The 17767-nt window shown below is 42.3% G+C and overlaps 1 protein-coding gene across 3 annotated transcripts in view; it reads right to left on the bottom strand.

The window, feature by feature from the left end:
• Positions 1–17767, bottom strand: part of PDE7B (phosphodiesterase 7B) — a 172074-nt gene that overhangs the window by 4890 nt on the left and 149417 nt on the right. For all 3 annotated transcript variants that reach the window (XM_010399373.4, XM_020583646.2, XM_039568187.1), the window contains 7 exons: positions 17574–17669; positions 15802–15902; positions 14224–14355; positions 7841–7932; positions 6648–6792; positions 4547–4643; positions 519–599 (listed from right to left, as the gene is read on the bottom strand). In XM_010399373.4, coding sequence (XP_010397675.2) covers positions 519–599; positions 4547–4643; positions 6648–6792; positions 7841–7932; positions 14224–14355; positions 15802–15902; positions 17574–17669 — 744 coding nt within the window. The remainder of the gene's footprint in view (positions 1–518; positions 600–4546; positions 4644–6647; positions 6793–7840; positions 7933–14223; positions 14356–15801; positions 15903–17573; positions 17670–17767) is intronic.

The raw sequence follows: 17767 nt of genomic DNA, 5'->3' as shown, positions 1-17767 counted from the left end.
CTGCAGAAACACACAGGGGACATCTGGTGAGCAACAAATAATTCCACGAGTGCACTGCCCCACAGAGTGCCTTGAGAGCACAGAGCAATACAAGTGGCAAAAGCCCTGATAAGAAATAATGAACTCTCAAACAAACATCAATTCATTTTGAAATGCACAGCTTTTGACCAGCATACACAACAAGATATGGCTTTATCTGCATGTGATAGTCAAGCAACCCTTTGAGGAGATTTCAGACAAGAAAGTAACCAGTGTTTAGTCACACACACTGGCTGCAATTTTTCCCATGGGTATTTTTTCCCCTATGCAAAGACTCCTTTTTCTTTCTGTTGAACATTTAGCTTTGATAGGTATATTTTTGAACATTTTAATTTAGAACATATTTTTTAACTCTTATTGTGTCCGCAGCTCTTGTTGTTAAAACAACTGGATCGGAGTGCGGCACGTGGTGGATAAAGTTTCTCTTAGAGCTTGTGCCACAGTCAGATAAACATGAAGAGAATGAAACTACTACTTACCAATCTGGATGCTTGGTATTGTATCCTTCTGCTGATTACAAAGGGGACTTATTTCCAGTTCAAATTTTTGTTCCAGATCACCTGCAAAAAAAAAGAAAAAGAAGAAAATATTTTTCTGGCACCTTTATTTCTTCTCCATACCTGTGCCGCAGTCTTACAGTATCTGTGAGGAGCTGGAAACTTCTACCACTGATGACCACGATAAATGTCTAAATATCTTCATTTTCTGGACTTTTTAGGTGTCAGAGAAACTGATTATCCATACAAAGAAAAATCTGACTTTTGAATGAACACTAAATCTGAGCATGTAAGTGTTCTGAGGACCTTAATTTTTAAAATAGACTCTCTCATGTGAAAAATTTTTACGACATTCTACTTCATTTACTCATTGTTGAAATATCTTCCTACCAGAAAACTGCCGTATATCAATTTTAGAAGAAACGTGTCTCCAGCAGTACTGTAGTGGAAATGAATACTGTGTTCTTGTGGAAGTGGCTCATAAAGGGAAGAGTGTTGGAGCATGGCAGTCCATAGCTGTGGCTCCACTAACAAACTAGTAAGTGCCAGAGCATGGACTCCTGCAACGTTTCAAGTGTCAAGAGCTATGGAGTTCAGGTCATAAACATGGAAAAAGAGTGAAATTAGAAGTCTGTCTTGTTATTGTGCTGTAGCTGGGTATCAGGGTATGCCTGTGCTGCTGCACTGAGCGTATTTATTTCCTGGGTCATCAAGGAAGTCCCCAGAAAGGCATCTGCACAGAACTGACCTTAGACAGCAAAGAAGTTGGCTGAACTCTGAGCCACCTTCATAGCAGAATATTTGACTAATTGGACCAGGAGGTCTCTGGTTCCAAATCCAGGACTGCCCTGAAGATTCCTGCAGGCAGCTCCTGCTGTGACTAGCCCTGGGGACTGTTTCAAATTGTTGAAAGAAAAACCTGGCTGGAGGATCTGCTCACTGCAGATGCCACCTCAGTTAGCTCCTGATGCAGAAGTGACCAGATTTGGCATTGAGAAGATGCTTATAAACAGTCAGTAGAAATTATTCCTGCAGAAATGGTCACAAAGGACAGGCTTCTGTACATGGTGATGGCAAGAGATGTTTTTTATGGAGTTGAAGGCAATCAACAGCAATGACCATGCTGGATTTAAGAATTCAGCACAAAAACATCTCAGAGAGTCTCATTTGCTGACTGCCATCCAGACAACAGTCACTTGTTCTGCTGGAGAGACTGTATCCCCCATGCCTGCAATTACTTCATGCAAAGATTGCTCTGAGTTAAGTTTTGGGTGTAGGAGTTTTTTTTAAAACAAACACTCTCTGTCTGTGAGTGCAACACATTCATCCTTTGTGCCTGTTAGCCTTCTGTGCCAGTGTATAATCCCGGTTACTGCATGAGGTACAGGACCTTTCCTGTCTACAGTACGGAAGGGAAGTGAGAGTTAACCGTGAGCAGGCTAAGATGTGCCGCTTCCCCTCAGACAATAGTATTTTGTCCATCTGATTTACTAATACGGATGTAGTGAGGGCTCGTTAGGCAAAACTTTCCTGTAAGAAAGACAGACCTGCTTGTTTAGACAAAACACTGTATTCAACCCATAAAGAAACATTTTGCTTTCAATCCACTGTTTTCGTTTAAAACCTCTTTTCTCCCCACTAATAGTTCTGACTTAAACACTATTGTGCTACTCAGGTTCTATAGCCCCATATGAAACACCGTGTGCATTTCTAAGCCTTGCCTTTCTTCCCTCTGCACCGTGCAATTACTTCTTAAATGTGAGCAGAGAATTTTCAGTTCTAATTGAGTACTCAGGAAGTATCAGGAAAACATTTTTAGCTTCACGAAAAATCAAAAGGAACAATTTAGCAAAACTGAGACAAAATAACAGTTTCTCACGTTTACAAATGCGCAATTTGAAAGTCGTCTTCTCATCTACTCCTCCAAAAATTTTTGACTGAAAGAAGGTTTCTAACTCCAGTGATATCCCCTCTGTATGTGTTCTGGGTAGGAAACAGCTGACCTGTCTGCCTCAAAGTGTATCAACATTTTCTTGTCTTTCAGAAGGCACTTAATTGACACAAGTAAGATTTGCCTTTCCATGGTAAGGACTTAAAATGATGGTCAATCTTTCTGTTTCAAATTACTACAAAAGGAACTGCATTAATTAGTTCCTGAGAACTTTCTTGCTGGGGAAGACCTTCCAAGCAATTTTAAAACCTCATCAGAGAAACTGATCACTAATGTTGCTTCAACATTAGCCATTTTCTTGAAAAATTTTTCTTACTAGTTCCAGTTTCATATACACAAATCAAGTTCTATTACTTACCCTGTGTTCCTAACTGTGTTGACTTTTAAAACATCTGAGAACAAATTAAAGTGTTTTTCCAGGAAAGGTTTTTATTAGGAGCTGCTGTAGGCATCAGATGCTCCCTGAAATGCACCTGGATTGTATATTTTATTTACTAACATGTAGTGTAGATGCACCAGAACACTGGAAGATTGGGATCTGAGTCTCTATTAAAACGGCCTTAGAAAGGTTCGATAAAAAAAGATGTTCAAACTTTGTATCTGTTCCAGAAGGAAGATTAAACAAAGCACTAATTGTGCTGTTATCTGTCTCATCTATAGTTAAAAATCAAAACATGAGACTTTATGGTTTCCAAATGTTAAACTTAGTGCCAAAAAATACTTTCAAGCCCCATCATTGTGTGTGAGGGGGTAGAAAGGTCTACAAAAACACTTTAAAGTGATAATGGTATCTAAAAGCATGCTATTTAATACTGGGGGTGTTGTATCACTGAACAGGGTTATACAGCCACTAGTGATAGTCAGAACACACTTTCTGTATGTTGTTCCACATGAAATGCTCCTTTTCTCCCTTTGATGCTTCCAGCTGGTCTCATGTACTCAGGTATCCCCTTTTAGAGGTCTATTTCAGATGTTAGACTAACAAATCTTGAGGGCTGTGGAAAAAGCTTACATTTTTAAGAGCTGAGCTGTCTTTCTTGGCATGGTCCCCCAATACATTAAAGGTGAGGTGCTGCACCTCATGAGCTGGATACTGATTATGCCTTCACTACACATCTGGCTAACTAAACCTGCACTGGGCAAGTTGCTTACGTTGCTTCAAAGGCGTCAGACATTTCACCAGCTTAAACTGACAATGGCTGAAAATTAACTTGCTGACCTGTTTGTCTTTGTTACAAACTAACTGTACCAGGTACCAGATCACAGGTGGCTTAATTTTGTAGTGCAGAGTGTTAAATGAACGGAGAACTTCACTGTGTGCTCTTCCAGTGTTTGTACCACTTGCCTTCAACTCTCAGGATGCTCTGAAGAAAGATTTTAGCAGTGATTAAACTCTGCTGCACCCTGTATTGTAGCACAGCATGACCCTGCCTTATGCAGATGGAGCCAAATGGTGTAATTACTGTGTTTCAGAAAAACCCCTGCTTGACTGTGCTCTCTGCAGGGGTCTGAAAACATTTGCAATAGGTTCTAGCTGAGGTTTGGCTTGCTTGCTTTGGCCCTTTCAACAGCATGCTGGGAAGAGTGTTAGAACCCTTTCTCTGCATTTGCAGGCAGAAGAATGTGTCATATTTGGGAAACAGTGAGGGTAAGGCTCTCATCAGAGTTGTAGTGGGAGCATTAAAAGCGAGACAAAACTCAGTGCTAGGATTTTGGGGCAGTGTAGTGCTGGCACCATTCCAGCTCAGAAACTCTCATGGTGACTGGACGGTATCAGAGAAGAACCCAGCCCTGTGCTTTTCAGCTGAATTCAAGTGCTGAGGCACAGCAGAGTCCTTGCTCCTGCCTGATGCTGGCAGAGGAGCAGTGAGGGCAGAGATACACTTGTTGCTCTTCCACCCTTCCCACTTTTCCAGTGAGGCAGCGTATCTCTGAACAGCTCATTCTCAAGGCACATTTCAAGGCAAGCTGGTTATGCTGAATGCTACCTCTGACTTGTCACACAAAAACCATGGAAAGCTGAGGTGAAAGGGGACTGCTGTGAGTTGAAGAGACTGACCTTGCCGGTAAAACTCTTCGCAGACCCGTTCACTCCACTGTTTGCTCAGATCCCAGACCCGGCAAGGGTTGCAAATGTCAGCACACTTGAGTGCAATCTGAAAGCAAGAAGGAAAGTAGTCGTAAGAGAAGAAGTTACTGTTTAGCAGTGCTTCAGCAGTAAATCTGCAGTCATGAAACTTCCAGGCCTTGCCAGTGATGCTGGGAAGGGTTAAGATTACCTTTCAGAGACTCAGCCTCACCCAAATGTGCCCTTTGAGGAAAGAGCATTTATTTAAGCTGCAAACAAAACTTTCATTCAGCCCTCCACTTTACCATAGTGAGAACAAGAGCAGGGCCACATTCCAAGGCTGCAAAGTGTTTTGGATATTCCTTGCAAGGAATAAGCCAACAAAACCCTCAGGCTGGCTCCTGCTGACTGCTTGGCTCAGCATCCATGGCTGATGACAAAGAAGAGAAGAGCCAAGCTGGTGTATTTGGGCATGATTTCTCTGCGGTCTCAGTGAGTGACCTGGCATCTCACTTCAATTACACTTCATCTTAATGTCTGCATATTTTTGTTTACAAAGTTAAGCACAGGGCTCTCCACACTGCCCCTGGCCTGGTTTCACTTAGTTAACTAGTACTTTTAAGTGCTTTGTAGGGGACTGAGTACAGGGAAAGAGGTTTTTAAAACCAAGTAACTGCTTCAGAAAAGTAAACCATGTAGTAGTCTGCCTGTCTTACTGCCTTGGAACAAAATATCATGTGCCTTGTTTCTTCACACACTGAACACAATCATTCACTCTGACAGAAGTCAGAAGTCTTTCTGGCACCCGGGAAGAAAACATAAGAAATATTTCCTGCAAGAGTTCAGACCTGTGAACCAGCAGAGGGAAGTCTCCAAGTCATTTTTCTCTTTGGATTAAGCTGATTAGCTATAACGTTACTGTCTATTACAAGGACCTTTCAAACATTCTTTAGCTTATTCCAATCAATCAAGATTTCTTGATGATTTTCTTTTCTTTTTCCACAACTAATCCACAGATAAGTAAATCTTACTATGTCTGTTCCCTTGTTTCTAAGCTCCTAGTGCATAAGAAACCTTTTTTGCCATAGTTGAGAGCTCTAATTCCTCTGCTTTAGGCATTTGCACAACTTTCTTGCCTCATCTGTCCAGAAATACGGTCAACCTGTCATCCTGCCCTGCACGGTCTGTGCAGGAATCTGACAGAAGACTCTGTTTGAGGCAGCACAGGTGAGAAGCTACTACATTTCCCACACTGCTGGAGGGGGAAGAATTAACAGATCAGCACTTCCTTCCTTGAAGCTGTCACCTTTTCTGTGACTTTGATGGAAGGAAAGTATGTAGGTGTTTGTTTTATAAATGAAAAGGATTACTTTAACTTCTTTATGTATTTAAGAATGAAATTAATGTAACTTCTCCAAAGAAGCAAGTATTCGTAGCTACATTAATCACAATAATGCTTTAATAGGTAGAGGTATATTCTGAAGAGTCTGCTAATGACTGGAGCTTAGCTGGAAGAACCAGTGTGAGCCTATTTGATTTTTGAATAAAGCATGAGTTTTTCAATAGCTGGGCAGATGCACTAGAGAAACATCTGCAGCCATGGCAACAGCTGTCTCTGCAGAGGCAGTTTCTGAGGATCCATCACAGGAACAGGACTTGGACACCTGATGTCAGGCTGTCCTGGAAAGAACACCAATGAGGGGGCTCTGCTGCGTGGTGCTAGAAAATAACACCAGTGGAGTGACATTTGCCAGAAGAGAGAGACACTACAACTGAAACATTACCTGGCAAGAGAAGCAATGTTCTGGAAATAAAATAATTCCTAGCTTATCTTCATTCCATAGCATTTGACACTCTCCTGTACCTGTTGCATTCACAGCTTTTTAACTCAAGGAAATGACATAAGGAAATACTGGAGGCACCTTATGCTTGCCTGACATGCCAGAAGGTAGCAGGAGGAAAGTGATCATGGCAATAGGTGAGGAGAGGCTGATGTCCAGACATGCTATCATATACTACTCTTAAAATATACTAGGAAGTACTGTGACCTGAAAAATTAATAAAAACCATTAAAAAAACATTTTCAAGTTACCTGAAGCATAAAATGTCTGTCTTGTGCATCCTCCAGCCTCAAATCCTGATTGTCAAGATGAGATTTCAGACGGATCAAAAACTCATTCTGCCTGTTGATGTCTGTTGCCAAGATGAGGGAGCCCAACTGCTGCTCAATGTCCTGGCTGCAATGGAAGAAAATAAGCCCCTTTAATCATAGAACCATTCAACATTAAGAGCTCAAAACAACCTGCTCTGGATCACCGGAGCTGGCATAAAGTTCACTCTTTCTTTATGGATCCAGTCTGATTTGTTTGGTCAGTCTCTGCTGGGGTTTGCGGGGTACAACTGTTCTACCTGCCCAAATGGGTTCAAGAAGAATAGGTAATGTAGAAGAAAAATGCTTGTTGGCACAGGTTGTTCTGAAAGCTTCTGAAAAGTGCTAGGAAAGTACAAAAAAACCCACCCAGAACAACAGCAGGTTGCATCAAGAAAAATGCTCACGTCTTACTTTGGCTGCTCAGAGCTGAGTGTGAATACTGCAACTTTGAAGTTGCAAAGTTGTGAAGGTCTAGACTGAAGTCCTTTAAAGTTGTTGGTCTGATTCGAAGAATTTCTGTAGGGATATGGAGCTTATTGCTTCCAGGTAACTTGTTTAAATTCTTGGTAGGGCCACCTGTGATTTAAAATTTAATACTTCAGTCTGTTCACTGTCTCCATCTCCTGTCCTTGGTGGGACTCACACTGCACAAAACCAGCAAGTAAAAAGCTAGCAGCAACTTGGCCAAGGTGCTCATGTTGTTGCCCTTTTTTTGCTTCATCCAGAAAGACTGAACCACATTCCCTTAGTGAGGTGTGGAAGTCTGGAGAAGTCTTGATGCTCCTCGACCAACTCCTTCAATTTCCTGTTTCTAATCACTAAATCTTTCCACATTCGGTTGGTGCTATGTAAAATGAAAAATGCCAACAATCCATCTGAACAAGTTCCACTTCTGCTGGGACTGCCCATGTTCCTGGTGCTGAGAGTGGCCATTCTGTGCTGCAGACCTGTGGGTCTTAAAAACTTACAGTTCCGCTCTGTAACTTTGTCTCATGATTTCACAGTGGCACCAAGAAGGGGCATGAAGTTCAGCCTATGGGGAAGCCTGGGCCTCTTTGCCAGTGTGCTTTTAAGAAGGGAGAAGGAGGCCATGGCCTAGTTTCAATGATGCATTTCTTCTGGTGGACACTTACGTGACCTCCTTGGGCAGGTGGGCGAGCAGCCGCGACTCTCGAAGCATGCCAATGGTAGAGCGCCAGTGGTGGTTCTCCAGCACAGAAACGTTCTGGGGAGGAACAACACCAAAAAATGCAAGGATTAGGATGCTATCCATGGTACACACATGGATTTGCTGTATCACGTTACCTACCCAGTGCTGGTCGGACATGCTGTAACACGAGCCTGAAGTGTGTGCTTTTCAGCCACAGTTGGATTAGAGTAATTGGTCTAGATTTCTATAGTTAAGGACCTTGTGCTTCTGGGTTTCTTAGCTAAGGTCAGCCCTAGAGCCCTGTTGTTCTGTAGTTTTTGAGTCCTGCTGTGAACAGAGGAGCTAATCTCATCTGAGTGGGAGGTAGCTTGCATTCTAACAGATTTATTAACAAATGAATTAAAGCAGGAGTGCAAAATCGTATTTTTACCTCCTACTGATTCCAGGTTGACTTTTCAGCCTCTACAGTTTTAATGCAGAGTGGACAACAAAAAGAAAACTAAACTGCCAAATTTCCCTTTGAGTCAGGGAACTGGAAGCTGCCTGCAGCTGTTCAGTGAAAGCAAGAGGAATAGCACTATTGCTGAGCATTTGCAGGCTTCAGCAACTTGGTCTGCAACAGATTTTGACTCCTCTTTGTTTCCTTGCTTTCAGCTAAGTGGAACTAAAGTTAGGTTGGAAAAAATTGCTAGGGAGCAGGAACCCAGCTTTCTAGGCTGTCAGTAAATTACAACAAATTTGGTATCTTATGTCTGATGACTTGAAATTACTATCCTAACACACAGTGCATTTGCCAATCATCACTTGTTTAGTTCACAGGGTACTTTCTACCACCAAATGCCTCAGAAATGTCGCTTGTTCAGAAACCTCTATCATCTGGTTCCCTGTTTTGGGCAGTTCACAGCTTTTGCAGTAGATGAGCACTGGATAAGAAAAACAAAACAAAACACAACCAAACCTTTTGAGCAGGCAGCAGAACAAGGACTTCACCCTGTCACTGCCAAAGGGGAAAGTGGAGACAGAATCCCTCTCTCCAGTCACTGTTGATCTCTAGCTCCCTCCTGCACAGTCCCACAGCTCCGAAGGTGTTGCTGCCATAGTACTGCCCTTCCCATGGGACATGATGTGCAGCTTCCACTTTTCCAAGAGGGACTGAGCAGTGTTTTCTCCCTAAGTCTTCCCATCTTTCTTTGTAGTCCTGTCATATCTAATGACTGTTAAAACACTAAACATTGCCAGTAACCAAGATCCAATCTGCATTTTGATCATCTTGCCTGGTGCAAAGGTGAGAGTACAAATTGGACTGGCTTCCTATTACAGTACTTTCTGCAGTGCTTTTTGTCGCTTTTGAATTCACACAATGTTGCTTTGGTGTTTCTCTGGGTTTGTCTGCTTGCTTCCCTTACAGAAGTCACAGATACTGGGGGAAAAAAAACAAAGTAAAACCAACTCCAAAACTTTCAAATCATGCAAAAGCCAATTCCTTTTCTTAGGAAGAGCTGACGGACTCAGATCTCAACATCAGTTATGCAATATAGAAATTATTTTTGACAGCAATTCTGTTCATTTGCCAACCTAAATATATCCCTTTTCTCCTTTTGCCTAAATACATCAGGATGGACTTTTGCAACCCTACACTCTGACCAAGAAAAGTAAGAGAATGTAATAGGACATAACAACAATTTTTTTTGGTTTTTTTTTCACCTACCCAGTTGCAGAGCTGAATATTGTCCCAAGAGTCACCCCAAGGCCACAGGCTGTCATCCTCCTCCTAAACTGGACAAACTCTACCTGACTGTCACCTTTGGTTTTTGGGAAGGCTTACACTTGTTTAAGACAGTGCCTGTGTGCACAGTTTCCTGCAACCCTGGTCTGACTGCATCCTTGAAACATCGCGACCGGGAAGATCCATCTCGGAGCACCCTGTGTCCCCAGATCCCTTCCAGCATGGCAGCCTTACTTGCTGTGAGGAGCTGTTTCAGCAGCCCCTGCCTCAAACAGGGAATTACACTCCATGGATGCAGCTGCTCCTTGGCTGTACAGGAGGCCAGTCAGAACAGGACTTAGGCATGTAGGCATCTGAGAACCTTCCTGCATCCAGTTAGCAGTTTCTCATAGGAAAAAGCAAACTCAGGTAATCATCTCAGAGTATTTTCACTTCTCTAAGTTTCTGCTCTTTGCCTGCTGCTGCAGGGGGAACCTTAAACTGACACTGCTGCTCTGTTTAGCCTCCCACACTGAAGCTACAGGGAGGAGGAAAAAGGAAAGGTCAAGTTAACCAGCAACAACTGAGCATGAAGTCATATGACTCCCCTCTTAAATGTAAGAAGCCAGAATCCCTGAAGGGCTGCCAGCAATTAGTAGAGTCAGCTATTCCACCCAGAACACACTACTGCTTTATTAAGACTAATTGCCATGATCTATCTGATCACCCAGGCTGGTGGGAGACAATCCACACAGGGAAAGTCTGTGTGCTGGCTTGCAGGCTGGGGCTCTCAGCTCTACTTCATGTGGTTGGTTTAGTTTTTTTTAAAAATTGAGTAGTGCAGCTTTGCTTTAAAGGCTGCTCTATAGGAAGCTTCTGTCACATTTACAACCCAAGCCCAGTGGATTGCTGTAACAGAGACTTCAGGACTGTGACTGTTTAATTTACTTAAACTACCACAGTATTTCCAATCTGTTACTTAGCCTGAGCTATTTGAACCACCACATTTGACATACATATTTGAAAAAGAACAGTAACTTGAAGAGAGAGGGAGACTTGCTACTAACTAGGTGCAGAGCAAACTTCAATTTTAATTCAGAGTCAAAAGGGATTGGAATTCATTTCCATCTCTTCAATCTACTCTTACTCACTGAGCAGTTGGTTTAACTATACAATGTTAAATAGTTAAAAATGACACTTACACTAGAAGTGCTGCTTTTAAGGAAGACTACAGGTAGAACTATTACTGATGCCCAAAACATACTGTCCTATTTCCAGCTTACCTACATATATATTAAAGTTGTAAAGTGTCCTTTCATAGTTTCCTGAAACCTGTTTTGTACTACAGATGTTGTATGTGATCTATCCACACTTCTAAACTTTTATCCTTCATTTAAAAGCCAGACAATGACAGTTAGAAGCAAGGTCTGCAACACAGTACAAGGAATGCTGTTGTGCTCCTCACAGGAAAACTAATTGACCTCCAGATCACTAGAGTCACCTTCCATGCTCTCAACTGTCCTTGTAATGCTGGAGATTTCAATAAGGTGCTTTTATTTCTGTAGAAAATTATGTTGCATGCAATCACATGCAATAGACTCTTGTGGAAATTACCCTACAGATTACAGAACAAGTGTCTTGCACCATAAAATATGGATTTAAGTTGAAAATGAATATTGAAAGCGCTGAAGTCCTTGGCGATGTCACCTGTCTTCCTGAGATATGACTCTTCTCATACACGCACTTCAGAAGCTGTCAAACACTTTACATCCGTCAAAAACTGACCTACTTCATTTTGCAAAACCTTTTCTTCCAAATGTAAATGTAAAGTTCTAATTTAAATGTCAAGAGACATTTAAAAGCAAAGAAATGCCATACATGGATAAGTCCACTGTCTCAATGACAGATGACTGCCAGCTCTGTTAAAACTTACTTTCATTTGATCCTTTTTCTGATTAATCCCAGCAGTTCTGTGGCTCTGCCACTTAAAAACCAAAAACCTTTGTTTCAGTTTCAAGCACATGTTAAAGTACATGTTTTAAAGACTGTTCTCTAAATCTAAATTTTTAACTAAAAATGCTTTCAGCAAAACTTTTTTCCAGCAGTTATTTTTATTGGCATCCATATACTGTATACTACTAAAATCTTTGGAAACAATATGGGATCGTTTTCAGTTAAAATAACTCAAACTTGCCAGTGAATGTCCTTAAGAAGGGTACTTAAAATCTCATTTGCTGTTGAAAGATTGCATTTTCTGCATTGTCACTGCCTTTTCTAACCAACATTTTAAGTATATTCAAACCCAAATTACTGAGCAGAAACCACTTCTCCAAAATACTAATATTTAAGCTATATGTCTTTCAGATTAGCCCGATTTTTCAACCTAACTATAAACTACTGTTTGCCACTATTAATTTGAGAAGGAATTGTTTGTACCTTTTCACAAGGCAAGGGGTTTTGTGGAATGGCTCTACTCACTCCTCTTCAAAGCACCCTTAACATTCCCAAAGCACCCTGGGTTAAGCCCCTGGCCTTTCTCCCTCCTCACTTAGCTGGCCTCACATTTAGAAAAGACTGGAATAAAATGGACCAGAAACATATGGGTATGACGTAATAAGCTGCATCAGCTTATGATGAGACCAGTCACAAAGTTTTCAGTGTTTGAGCATCACTGTGCCTTGGCTGGGGCTCCCATATCCAGCCCATTCCTATGTCTGAGGCCAGGACAGTTGCACCATCATACAGTCCACTTTTTATGGGGAAACTCAAATGTTTGAGTGGGGGAGAACAAGAGAGACTCTTATCAAGTAGTAAGCACATCACAGCAATCTCTCAATTTGCTAAGTATATGTACGTAGCTATTAGTGAGTCTTCTTCAGGTAGATGAATTTTTAACTTGGGATATTCTGACACCTTATCACAAAGGCTGAAGTTGACTCTTCCAAAGTGGCTGGAAAGCAGCCCAGTGGGAGTGCTGGTCGACAGTGGCTGAACATGAGCCAGCTGTGCCCAGGCGGCCAAGAAGGCCAGTGGCACCCTGGCCTGTATCAGGAATAGTGTGGCCAGCAGGACCAGGTCAGTGACTGTCTCCCTGTACCCAGCACTGAGGAGGCCACACCTTGAGTGCTGTGTCCAGTTCTGGGCCTCTCACTTAAAAAAGGACACTGAGCTGTGGCACTGAGGTGCTGGAGCATGTCCAGAGAAGGGCAACAAGGCTCGTGAAAGGACCAGAGAACATGTCTTAAAAGGAGTGGCTGAGGGAGCTGGGGGTGCTTAGCCTGGAGAAAAGGCAGCTCAGGGGAAACCTTGTTGCTCCTTACACCCTCCTGAAAGGAGGCTGCAGTGAGGTGGGGCCGGGCTCTCCTGCTGTACCTGCAGTGAGAGGATTGGAGGGGATGGCCTTAAGCTGAGACAGGGGAGATTCAGATTAGATATTAGAAAAATATTTTCACTGTTCAGGTGGTCAGGCACAGGAGTAGGTTGCCCGAGGAGGTGGTAGAGCCACCACTCCTGGAGGTGTTTAAGAGGTGTCTGGATCTGGCACTGGGTGATGGTTTATGGGCTACAGTGGCAGTGCTGGCTGAACAGTTGGGTTGGACTTGATGATCTTAAAGGTCTCTTCCAACCTTCATGATTCTATGATTCTATGACTCTGTGACTCTAAAGGCTAGAAATCAATACTACCTCAATTTCATTACATGTCAATTACGGTTATTGCAACCAAAATTAAGATTCACAGCATTGCTCTGGCACATTGTATATGTAAGTACAATTCAAAGAATAGAGAGATGTGCATATATAGTAACAAGGTACACATGCATGTGAAGATTATACTCACAGGACAGTTGTAGATAAAATACAGAGCTACAATGATTGCCATAGGCCAAAACCTCAAATATCTTCAAAATGGACCCAAAAAATCAGGCAGCATGGGTTCATTGGTAGTTATTAAACAAGAGGGTCTGTGTTTTTGTTTCAGGAAATTTTCTACTACTGCTTGCCAGAGCTGAAAGGATGTATACCAGGTGAAGGACAACTCTGTACTTAACCCAGACTTATGTTTCTCTCTGAGATCTTTTACTGGCTGCTCTTAGAAACAGGATACTGGTCTAGACAGCCTGTGGTGTGACCTAGTGGCTTTCTTGATGTTCTTTCTTTGTATCTTGAGGAATGTTACTGTAAATGTCTACACTTCCTTTGGTTTCATCTATCTTCTATTTTTTTCTTTTTTTAATGCAGTGTTCATTAAGTATTTTACTACAGCCACATGAAGCAAGGGTTTCTTTTAATGCAATACCAATTTAGAGCATGCCTGCTGCTTACTTGCTCACTGAAAGAAGATGAAATCTTGTCATGATTTTAAATCTCCTACCCACAGTTCCTCACCCCAGATAATCTACAGCAGAAACAACCCAGGCAACTGATTTGGCGTAAATGTCCTAAACAAAATCTGACATTTCCAACTCTTTTCCCGTATCAGCTTTGTTTTAAGAAGGGACACACAGTAAGGAGCTCGACTAAAATTGTCCAGACTCTAAAGTGCAGGATGACTTGATCAGCATCCTCCCACTGCCACATTTTGGCATTAAAAGTTCACTGCGAATTGCTTAAACTCTGCTTGACACCATTTTACACATTAGGAACTTGATGAGCAGTTTTACCTGATACAGGCTGGCAAGGTGGTGTTTAGTTTTAATCAGAAAGGGTTGGTTGACCCCTGGGTGATCCACGTCATGAGCTGCAGCAGCAAGCAGTCCGAGCATGATGTCTGACGGCGTGAGGAAGTTGGCAAGCTGAATCATCACACACATTAATCACAATGAGAACACGAGAGTAAACACTTTTTTGGTAAATAAACAAACCAGCAGACATCATGGCATTGCTTGGTTTTGTGGGCATTTGTATACAAGTGTCAAACATAAATTTTGTGAACAACGTTTTTAAGGTGAGTGTTGAACAAACATCTATAAAGATATTAGACTATATAATCATGCTTTATAGTTCGTATTTCTTATCTCTTTATCATTCATGGCAATACAAGGATTGTTGTAATAGAAGTGCTTGAGCATAGTCTCAAACATTCAGTTCAAAAAGCAAACAGGTATGCTGGCAGGTTGGCATATGTTAGCATGCATCGTAGGAGCTCTGCATCTCCAAGTATTTAGCAATACCAACAAAAGATCAGGCTTCAATTTTCTAGCATAGCACTGTGTTAAAAAATGTAGAGTTTATCAATTTCTGAAATTTCAAACTTGGCTATTAAGAATCTATCTCAGTTCAAACAGATGTGTTTTATTAGGGAATATAATTTAACTTTATAACTTCAAACATTCAAGTTGGAAAACCTGTCCAGATTTTTTTCTGCTACAGAGCCCATTTAGAAGCAAAAAAAGGTAGTCTTAGCATTTTCTGTTTGTAGAGAGTGAGGCAGTTATTACCAGCCCGATGAGTCTGTACAGAGTACAGGTCTATGAGATGAAAGAAGCATCCTGAGGTGAGAACTGATGAGCAGTATGGTACAGGTTCCCTGCACTTCCTGGCCAGAAAAGACTTGCAGATCTCGAAAATACAGGAGAGGGAAACACAGGAAAGGTGGGGCCTGCTCCTGTCCTCACTTACCATTGCTATATCTGGTGTAACAAACTGCTAGTTCTAGCACAACATCCTTTCATTTAGGCCAAGCCAGAAAAGATAAGTTATGTTCTTATACTGTGGCTCAGCAGTGCAATATCCCAGTGCCTTCCAGTAACACATAAGGCAACACCACCCTGATGCTGTGAGAACTTGCAGCAGCAGTCAAATACTTGTGCAGAGGACAGCGTTGAAGAACAGACCCCTCTGAAGGGACTGCTTTCCCCTTTCCTGGTGTGGCACTGCCCAATCTGGTATTTTGAAATCGTGATGTGAGGAGGTGGCTGAGGCACAGACATGCATTGCCTCCTGCTGAGTTTGATGGGAACAGAACTGCAGGCATTGGTGGGTGGCTGGTTCACACCGTGGTGGTGGCTGGAGCTCATACAGCAGCACTTAGACACGACGCCTGCACAATGAGAAGTGACTCTCGTGGCTTGACTGAAACCTCTGTAATCTGTAGCTGAGGCTGCTCCTGACGCTGCTGACTTCCAGTGCGCCATCACTTTCTGCTGTCTAGAAGTATCTTTTGGGGTTTTTATTTCAATCCTGGGAAAAAAATCTGAGAACCATGTGAAAGCAACATCGGTGTGAAAGGTTGTCATTACCTTGGGCTCTCTCAGATAGCAGTGCATAGCTTGTGTGACATCAGCGGCATGGACAGCATTGTGGTATGGGTTTTGGCTATGGTAATCTTCTTGAACCATAACTGGGAATCAAAACAGAAAACAAAGATCCTTTTGTCTCTGAATGCCATGGCCACAAGTGGGAACTGGACTTAAAATACAATCTGAGGTTTTGCAGTCAGCTGCCTAAGGAGTTTCTTCAAATAGCTGTAGCTTATTTAAATTGCTGCTTTTATTGGGATACCTTTAGAGAAAAAATGCATGAAAGGATTTGTGAGGCCCAAGGGGATATACTGGGCCTAGTGCATAAATCACCTCTTTCTTGCCTTAGTGAAGGCTTTCATTGAGGAGTAAAATAAACAAGGAAGAGAGGCAAATTTATCCACAACGCAGTGTAATTATTTAGGCTGCTGTCATAGGGTAGTAGTGTGCCATTAAGGCAGTACCACCTATTTTACAGCAGCAGGGAGTGAGGCCCTGATACCCTGCCATCATCTGTTATTTGAGTGATGAACTACAGCCAAAAGCATTCCTATATCCCCCAGGTGAAGAATCAAAATCATCATTGGGGTATTCACAGCAAAATCTCCTGTGACAATTTTAGTCACATCTACGTATTCATTTTAAAATGCAGTCCCTCTTGCTTTAGTTTGCAGTGCTGGAACTGGTCCAGTTGGACCAGGAGCACCAACCTCTTAACTCTCAGCCTTCTCTCAGAGAGAAAAATCATTGAAATGTGTGCTTCACACCCCTCTGTTCCTTGTAGCAGTGTGTGCACCATTGCATGGTCTTGGGACACCACCATGTGAACGCTGGAAGCTGCATGTGATCTTGCCTGAAGCGCTCTCCTAGACATGATCAGATTAATCAAATGGAAAGCTAACAGGCAGACTTCCCATGGCGCTCGCTGCCAGCACGAGGAGCGCCAAAGGAAGTCCAAGCCTCCTGTTTGTTTCCAGCCACACAAGCATCTGGAGGTACAGTGGGTAATCCCTTAAACTGTGAGTACCACTAGCTCTAATTACCCAACTGTCCACTTCACGTCTGCCCACAGGAGATAGAAACAGCAGGGAGATTTTGTCTGTCTCCACACCAGAGTAATGCTTTCCAGAAGTGACAATTAGGCAGTCTTAAAGAAGAGACCCGGCTCTGGAAACTCTGCCTGACAGCCTGAAACACTGGCATTGAGCTGCTTTCAAAAAGTGTTGCAAAAACTAATTGATTTTGGCCAATTTCTTCTTTTGGTTCACTGACAGCATGGTGCTACTATTTCTGTTGGCAGTAACAGCAGCAGGGGCTTTCACCAGCACTATTCAGCGTAGACAGCTTGATATAATTTGTTAAATTCTGCACATAAGCTTTTAACTGCCCTGGGTCTCAGTGGTCTTTTAGTCACTAAAATAATTACACTGCACCACAATTGTACTGTGCAATTACTGTACATGGTCTGTGTGGGCCTAAGCCAGCCACATCTCTGCATGGTATACTTTACTTTAAATCACCAGTGTGACTGTGGTGCTGGGATGCTTCAGCCCAGTGCAGAGCCTTTTGAAGTCCCTCCACTGACTAAGTACTGAACCAAGTACTTGAGTCCCTGCAAACTGTATGCTGATATATATCATAGACATGTTTTACTGATATTTACAATGATATCATCATCTTTACATAGATACACAGACCAAGCCAGTGCCTTACCTGATGCTCTACTTAAGCACTAAACTTCATTCAAAGATGGCTTTGAGGTGAGCACTTACCAAAAAACCTGTGTAATGTAACCATGTCTAACTGGAAATGGTGAATAAGTCCATGCACATTGAAGAGGTGACAAAGGAGTGTTACGAGACTGTTTCCTAAAAGCAGAAAGGAACAACTATTAGATTCCCTCAACATGTAGTTACAAAGCCAGCAAGGGTAAAAACCTTGGTAATTTCCTATTAGTCAGCTCCAT

Source organism: Corvus cornix, chromosome 3 (assembly GCF_000738735.6).
Source record: "Corvus cornix cornix isolate S_Up_H32 chromosome 3, ASM73873v5, whole genome shotgun sequence".
Taxonomy (NCBI): Eukaryota; Metazoa; Chordata; class Aves; order Passeriformes; family Corvidae; genus Corvus; species Corvus cornix.
Note: the sequence above shows the minus strand (reverse complement) of the source record. Positions and strands in the feature narration are given on the sequence as shown.